At 54.5% G+C, this 7,918-nt stretch overlaps 1 protein-coding gene across 1 annotated transcript; it reads right to left on the reverse strand.

The window, feature by feature from the left end:
• Positions 1–7,918, reverse strand: Krt84 (keratin 84). The gene is made up of 9 exons (XM_006981885.3): positions 7,325–7,918; positions 6,029–6,237; positions 5,268–5,328; positions 4,555–4,650; positions 3,559–3,723; positions 3,310–3,435; positions 2,656–2,876; positions 2,204–2,235; positions 1–1,099 (listed from the first exon to the last, which is right to left on the reverse strand). The coding sequence occupies exons 1-9, from the start codon at positions 7,889–7,891 to the stop codon at positions 756–758; spliced, it is 1,821 nt and encodes a 606-aa protein (XP_006981947.2). The 5' UTR covers positions 7,892–7,918; the 3' UTR covers positions 1–755.

The raw sequence follows: 7,918 nt of genomic DNA on the forward strand, positions 1-7,918 counted from the left end.
TTGTAAAGTTAGCTTGGCAAGTTTATTGAAAACCCAGGAACACAAAGAACAGTACAAACCGGCACCCACCCACCCCCAGCCACCCCTCCTGGGGTTTGCGGGCACAAACCCTGCTGCAGCAGCAGGGCACAGAGCTGGGCCTCATGTCACCACAGGACAAGGCACTTGGGGCGGAAAAGCCACCTCTCCATGTGCATTCCACCTGCTCGGCGGACTCACATATCGCAGACCAACCAACAACCATGAGAGAAATGGCGAGGAGGAGCCACTGGTCGGAGAACCATCACGGGGACTCAGGGATCCCTGTGGTCACCAAGGACTGTGTCCTTTGGAGCCAGGGAAGGGAGAAAGAAGCCTCTTCTGCCAGGGGAGGGGAGAGGGAGGAACAGGAAGTGGCAGGCTCAGGATGCCCGTGGACCCCAGGGATCTGTGCTCATGCTTCTCGGGAGGGCCCCTTCCTCCCCAGGTGCTCTGGTCTCTGGCTGTGCTGAAAATACATTTCCTGTTGCTGCAGGCTGAGAAGGGGGTCCGAGGGAAAGAATCTGGGAGTCAGGGAGAAGCGAGTGACGCCGGGCCTGTGGACGGTGCTGCCACGGCAACGCGAAGTCCTGCGGGAGGACACGGGCTAGGGCTGTGTACTGGCAGGAGGAGTGGCTGGAGATCCCTTGGAACCAGAGCCTGTGCACCTCAGGGGAGAGAAGCAGGGGACGCTCAGCTGGTTCTTCTGCAGGCAGTGACCATCCGGGACCAGGTGCTTAGTACCTGGTCCTGCGAGAGGTAGTGGTGGTTGAGAAGCGGACGCTGGAGCTGCGGTTGCCACGGCCACCACTGCAGCTGCTGAAACCACCCTCAGTGGGCAGTGGGCAGGGGATGCTGGGGGCGCAGGCATCACCCACCAGCACCGAGCCTCCTCTGGTCCCCGAGCTCAGCGGGTCCCCACCAGCCCTCAGGCTTGAGGAAGTCAGAACCCGTCCAGCGGTACGGGTGCTGCTGCTGCTGCTGCTGCTGGAGAAGGTGACCCCACCATTGTGGGAAAGGCCAGATCCAGAGACCCAGGACTCGGGGCCACACAGCACACCTCCTCGAGAGCTGCTCACAGCTGTGGAGAAGAAAGGAAGGCGATGTTGACTCTTGTCTGAGTGGCTGAAAGGCCGAGACTACATGAAAAGCAGCCATCTCGATGCGAGTGGGAGGATGCTGACCGAACCCCTGGGCATTCACCCGTAGATCGACTGCCGTTAATGTCTACAAACTGCTATTTATCTGTGTCCCGTGTCAGGTGGACTTGAGAGGCCAAGAGAGACGTGTCATCCAGGGAGCTGTGGCCTTCTTAGAACCGCAGGGTGGTTCCTCTGTGCTTATATTGTGCCTCTTGCTTGTTCCCATGTAAGTGCCAGACGAGAAATCCTGCCAGCACCATTTCCTGGCCAGCCATTTCTGCTCCCACGGTTGACTCTGCTCTGCAGCCCCACTGGGCTCCATTGGGCACAGCCCATGCCTCAGGACTGGGATCCTTGCTTAAAGCAGCCCTGCCTGCAAGCCTGACACTCTCCTCTCTGTCTTTGCATCAGGGTCCGTGCTGCCCCCACCCCCGCCCCCACCCCTACCATGACCTCTGGGCTTCACTTTCTGCAGAGGAGCATTGCTGCGCCCTTGCCTTCCAGCAAATCAGGGCTCTTCTCTGAGAGTAAAGCTGGTGTGCTCTGTCTGGTCCCCCCGCCCCCCCCCCCCCGCCCCCTGCCACTGCAGGCGTCCTTCCGGGATTAGCGTGGCCCTGGCTAGTACTCCCCTTCTCAGGAAGACTGGAGTTCCACAGAGCAGGGACTCGTCCTGCCCTGCAGGGCCAGTGAAGTAGCACACTTGCTTTGGGAACAGCCCATCCTCGATGTAGAAGCAGCAGGAAGTTAGGGGAGAGGGGACAGCTTGCATTGAGCATGGCCCCAGACAGGGGTCACCTCTTTGACATAGCCTTCCCATTCCTGCTAAGGTTCTGTGATGGTGAAAGCCGAAAGTCTCTTTCCAGGAAGCGTTTCCCACTTAAACTGCTGTCTACTCTTTGCTCCCAGAGCCTCTGCTAAGGACATGCTCCCAGTCCAGGGACCCCGATGGTCTGTCTGCTCCCCTGACCGTCTTGGCCAGACCAGCTATCTCAGGAACTTCCTTAAGAAATGGTCCGAGAAAAGGCTAGATACTAGATACTTACATATGTTTACTGGCCCAACACCTTCACAGATCCTGCAGAAAGAAAGAAACGAGAGAGTTCACACGAGCTATGAACCTGCTTGCCGTCAGAGGGCTTCCTGTCTGGGTAATAGCCGACTGGTGAGTCTCACCTCCAACTGTCAGCGCATTTTGAAATGCACCATGTTTCTAGAGATTGCTTCTAAATTGTTGAACTAAACTATTTGATGACCTATTATTATTTTAACCAATTAATCAACCAGACAAAACACCTATGACCTGGTGCAGCTCGCTTGCAAGCACATTCGGCAGCACAGCATCTTCTTAATCCTGTGTCAAGGGCAACCGACTAATATTTTGGGAAAATGTATTGTTCTCTCTAGAGATTGCTCACTCCAGGTTTCTTCACCTGGCTCTCCTCCCTTACTTTGATAATCTTTCCGGATGTCTGACCTCACTCCTTCCTGCTCTCACCGGATTTCCTCGCCTTCCAGCAGCTGCCTGTAGGTGGCGATCTCGATGTCCAGGCCCAGCTTGGCGTTCATGAGCTCCTGGTACTCGCGCAGCTGCCGGGCCATGTCCTGTTTGGCCTGCTGCAGGGCGCCCTCCAGATCTGCCAGCTTGCACTTGGCGTCATTGAGGGCCGCTTCGCCCTGCTGCTCCGCCTCAGCCACGGCAGCCTCCAGCTTGGAACACTGCAGGGAAGGGAGTCTGCATGTGGGCTTTGCTAGGGACCCGGGGTTCCCCGGCGGGGTTGGCAACACCGCCCTTATGGATAGGGTGAAACGTGGTGCCAGGCCTGCATTGGAGCTCTAGGCGGCTGCTTTTCCAGGGATGGTGACTGTGGTCAGCAGGGGGTGGAGTATTGTTTCTCCCCACTCTCCATCTCCATTGGGTTTCCACTGCCTGGAGACAGACCTAAGGATTCCAGAGTCTTCTACTCCTTCTGCCTCCCCTACCCAGGCCTTCCTTCTGGTCCATATCTCTCTTCTCCTGGAAGTTTTTCTGTACAGCCCTCTGGTTTGCGTCAAGGTCTTGGTAGGTCTTTATCTCACCAGACTCAGGGCTGCTCAAAGCCAGGGACCCTGCCTCACCCTCTCTGTAGCTTTCTCTCCTTCCCTTTCCCACCTGGGCCTTGGAATGCTCGAGCTCTGTCTTCAGCCTCTGGATCAGCCGGGTCAGCTCATTGATCTCATCCCGTGTGCTCCGCAGATTGTCACAGTGTTGGCCAGCTGTCACCCGCATCTCCTCATACTAGGGGCAAAATGCAGTGTTTTGACCACACGCAGGCAGTCTGGGTTGAAGACCTCAGACCGCAGTCGTCGCCCCAGGGTACCTGCCCCCCTCCCCTAGTCTCCCGTTGCCTCCGTCTGGTACCTTGGTCTGGTACCAGGCCTCAACATCAGCGCGGCTGCGCCTCGCCACCTCCTCATACTGGGCCTTGACGTCAGCTATGATCCCGTCCAGGTTCAGGTCCCGGCTGTTGTCCATCTTCACAATGACAGATGTCTCTGAGATGTGTGACTGCAGCAACTGGATTTCCTGCATTGGAGAAGCGGCAAGGCAGAGGGGCTCAGTGGCCCATCAGCAGCTGGGACTCTGTCATAGGGCCCCTGTGAACCAGACACAGGGAGCATTGCTTCTCGCTTTATGACATTGCAGGAAGACTCCCCTCCCCCATCCAGCCTGGAGCTCGGGGGAAAAAAAGGCATGCTTGAGAAGCAATTGAGTCTGACTTCAGAACCCTTGCCATATGCTTAGAGCATGCCTCCAGTTGCTTGCTCTGGCTCAGGTGACTGTCTAAACCAGGGGACTTCAGGTGACCAATGACAGCTGTAGATAAACAGTTCACATTTATCTACCCACGAGGTGGCCAGGCTGGTCCACTGAGAGGTAGCAATATTTTAAAATATAGCAGAGCCTAGAGAGTCCTAGGTGCAGAATCTTCAGAGAACCAGGGTCTCCACCCTGGTGAGACCTTCCACTGCAGCTCTGACTGACTTCTCTTCAGCCTACACAGACTGCTTGGAAGCAAATAGCATTTGTTTGGCTAGTTAAATCAGATGCCCTTCTTTTCTTCTGGCAAATCATTTTGCCAGGCATTCTAAAACCCAGCCTTTAGCTTGGCCAATGAAGGTTTGGATCACAGATGACAGGAGGTCATTGTCAGGCCTAATGTGGCTGTTGGAGATGCTCTGTGAAGTTCCTGGCCTTCCTCACCCCCAGACAGGGTGACGAGAGCACACAGGTCTGAGTGGGGGTGGAACTGGATGTATGAAACCAGCATCCAGAAACCCGAAGGCCTGACTCAGCCCCCAGGGCGTGCAGGATGAGCAGTCTCAGTCTTGACTGCCTAGAGAAGAAGGGCCTCACCTCCATGTACAGAGCCTTCAGGAATTCAATTTCCTGGGCCAGGGCGTCCACATTGGCTTCCAGATCTGATTTATTCAGGAAAGCTGTGTCTACATCCTGCATAGGAAAGAGGGATGAGCTCACTGCCTTTGCTGTTCACCCTTCCTACCTAGAGGTCGGGAGATGGGCAGGGGGATCCCTCAGTTCCTACTGTGATGGTCCCTCTTCCCCTATTGCAGTGTGGAAACCCATGTGAGCTGGACCTTATTCGGTGATTACTGAAAAGCAAAGGAAAAGGAGCCGCAGAGACGACATGGAGCCTGAAGACGTGAGTTCAATCCTTGGGTCCCACATGGTGGGAGGAGAGAACTAACTCTCTCAAGTTGTTCACACACACACCATGGTATACGTGTGCCCTTCCTGTGCACACCAAAGACATGGACTTTTTTTTTTTTTTCAGATAAAAGTAAAGAAAACCTTGGTAATTCAAGACACTTAAGAGTCTTATCTTTTTCAAACTCACAGCACCCAAACTCAAATAATCTGTGGTCCAATCAGAACTTTGAAGGGAACCTGATGTAGTCTTTGGGATTTGGGGTTCTGCTGTTTGGGTGAGCCGTTTCAGCCACCACAGGGCTGCCTGGGAAGTTGCTGGGGCTGGGGGGCTGGGGTTCTGGAGAACACGGTGCCTCCACGTAGAACTTTCCTTGGACTCCTTGCGATCTATGCCTTACCTTCTTCAGAGCTACAAACTCGTTCTCGGCGTTGGCTCGGCATCCCACCTCCTCTTCATACCTGGGAGCACAGAGATGAAGAGGGTAAGCCCTCACTTGAGTTACCCCCAAGCCCTCACTAATCCCTCAACATGATCCTGTTTTTTTTTTTTTTGGTTTTTCGAGGCAGGGTTTCTCTGTGGAGCTTTGCGCTTTTTCCTGGATCTCTCAGTAGACCAGGCTGGCCTCGAACTCACAAAGATCCGCCTGCCTCTGCCTCCCAAGTGCTGGAATTAAAGGCGTGCGCCACCACCGCCCGGCTGATCCTGGTTTATTGAGGAACACGGTTCTCTATTGCCACCCACAAATTAGCATAGCTCAGTCCCCTCTAAGCTAATAACCCTCCAAATCCTTTACTTTCTCAACTTGGATTAAGGGTCTGAAAATCTGGACCGTTCCCACACTTCTCTGTGAGAAACGACTCAGGGTCATTGCAGCCGAGTGCAGAGGACGTAGGACCTGACACAGCGCTGAGTGTGGGTACTCCTTTCAAAACTAAAGACTTCCCAATTTATTCATTCCTACTGGCAGTGCTAAGGACAGGCCCCTCCCCCGCACTCCTTCTTCCTCCCGGAGGGCCTCCTTATCCCCCTTCTCACATTGCTGTCCCCCACTCATCCTGGAGCTAGGTTTCACAGATAATAACACTCCTGTCTCATCTGCACTGGCCTGCTGCTTCTGGAAATATGGGGCCCAGGTGTGGGCAGCCCGGGTTTACTCACTTCTTCTTGAAGCCCTCAAGGACGTCCTGCATGTGGTTCCTCTCAGCTTGCAGCCGAGCCTGGTCACCGACTAGCACATCCAGCTGCCTCCTCAGGCTGGTGATATAGTTATCGAAGAGGGGGTCCAGGTTGCTCCGGGCACATTTCTGATCTTGGAGGAAGCTCCACTTGGTCTCTAGGAGTTTATTCTGTTGCTCCAGGAACCTCACCTACATCCAGGAGGCAAAGGCAACACATTAAAGGGCTTGGCGGAGCAGCCGCGTCGGCCAGTCTTCAGATGGCCAGTGAAGACCCTGCCGTGTATGAGTCTCTCCCTGCGGCCATCATGCCTCTAACTCATCAGAAGCCGGGAAGGCAGGGCCACAGCCCTCTCTCTCCTCACACCCAGTGAGGCTTTGCTGCCAACAAAGACATTTCAGTATCGTTTCTCCCTTCTACACCTGTCATGGGGAAGTTTGAAGGATGGGGATTCTGCTGGCCTTGCCTGTGTCTGAGAGTAGATATCAGCCACCCCAGCAGAGTACACAGAGCAGTGGCCGTACACTGGGGGTCGCTGTGGTACGCGAAGGCGGCTACCTGGGACTGTACATCATGACCAGCATCTCCGATACTCTATCAGCCCAGTGCAAAATGAGCTCACAGAGATTCTTTCCCAGAGACCAAGCCTCATCCCCGTGTGGACACGGCCAACTGGGTAACCGCTTTTGGAATATTCACACCATTATCTCTCTGTATCAGCTATTGGTGGCCATCTGTATTTCCCTCAATCTCAACCACGTCTTGGTAGCCTATGCTGGGTGTATGAATTCTTTGTCTTTTACATGAAAATCACTCTGCTCTCTTCTCTCTCCTGAGGCTGAATGACTGGGGCCATCTGTCTCAGGAACTACGAAAATCTCCTTTGGAAACACCGTGATCTTAAAGGATGAAATATTTTAAGCATGAGTCAATCAAACACCTGGCTGAAGTCTCCACCTGTGTAGGAGACATTTCTAAGTAACCAAGAAACAGGGCTTGGTTTTCCCGTTTGCCCGTAGATTTGGCTGGATCACCTTCCTTTTCTCCAGAAACTGTGGCCAGCATCTTAGTCTGTCTCACCAGGCAGCAGTTCCTCTGGTTTGTTTGTTTTCAGTGCAGAACCATCTGCAAGTCATCCATCCCTCAATGCCTCTGGCAGATGCCTTAGGTACTTGGTCAGAGCCATGGCTCAAACCCTGGTCAGCTCTTTTGACATGGAAGAGCACCCTAGGACCCTTGACTCTCAGCACCTATCCCAGGGGTCAGCCAGCAAGGTACCTTGTCGATGAAGGAGGCAAACTTGTTGTTGAGGCACTTGATCTGTTCCTTCTCATCTTTCTTCACCCTCTGGGCATTGGGGTCGATCTCCAGGTTGAGGGGAGTCAGCAGGCTCTGGTTAACTGTCACAGCTGTGATAGAGGGGGCTGATGGACCTCCAATCCCTCCAATTCTGTAGCCAAAGCCAGGACCGCCAAAGCCAGGGCCGCCGAAACCATAGCCAAGGCCACTGCCAGCTCCAAACCCCAGGCCAACACAACTGCTGGCCCGAAAGCCTAGACCAGCTCCATTCCCATCACCGGAGCCAAAGGCCATCCCATTGCCAGCTCCAAAGCCAACTCCATAGCGGATAGGACGGGAGCACCCAACTGCTATCCGAGGTGAGGATGATCCAAAGTTGATGACGCTCCGACTACCAAAGCCTCCCAAGCCGCGGAAGCCAGACCCGCTCCTGCAGGAGACAGAGCTGGCCCGGAAGCGGTTCAGATTCTGAGGCGCCATTGCTGAGCAAGAACTGAAACTGCCCACTCGATGGCCAGAGCTGACTCGGTAGGAGCGGCAAGACATGATGGCTTTGTGGATGGCAGCTCAGGA

Source organism: Peromyscus maniculatus, chromosome 20 (genome assembly GCF_049852395.1).
Source record: "Peromyscus maniculatus bairdii isolate BWxNUB_F1_BW_parent chromosome 20, HU_Pman_BW_mat_3.1, whole genome shotgun sequence".
Lineage (NCBI taxonomy): Eukaryota > Metazoa > Chordata > Mammalia > Rodentia > Cricetidae > Peromyscus > Peromyscus maniculatus.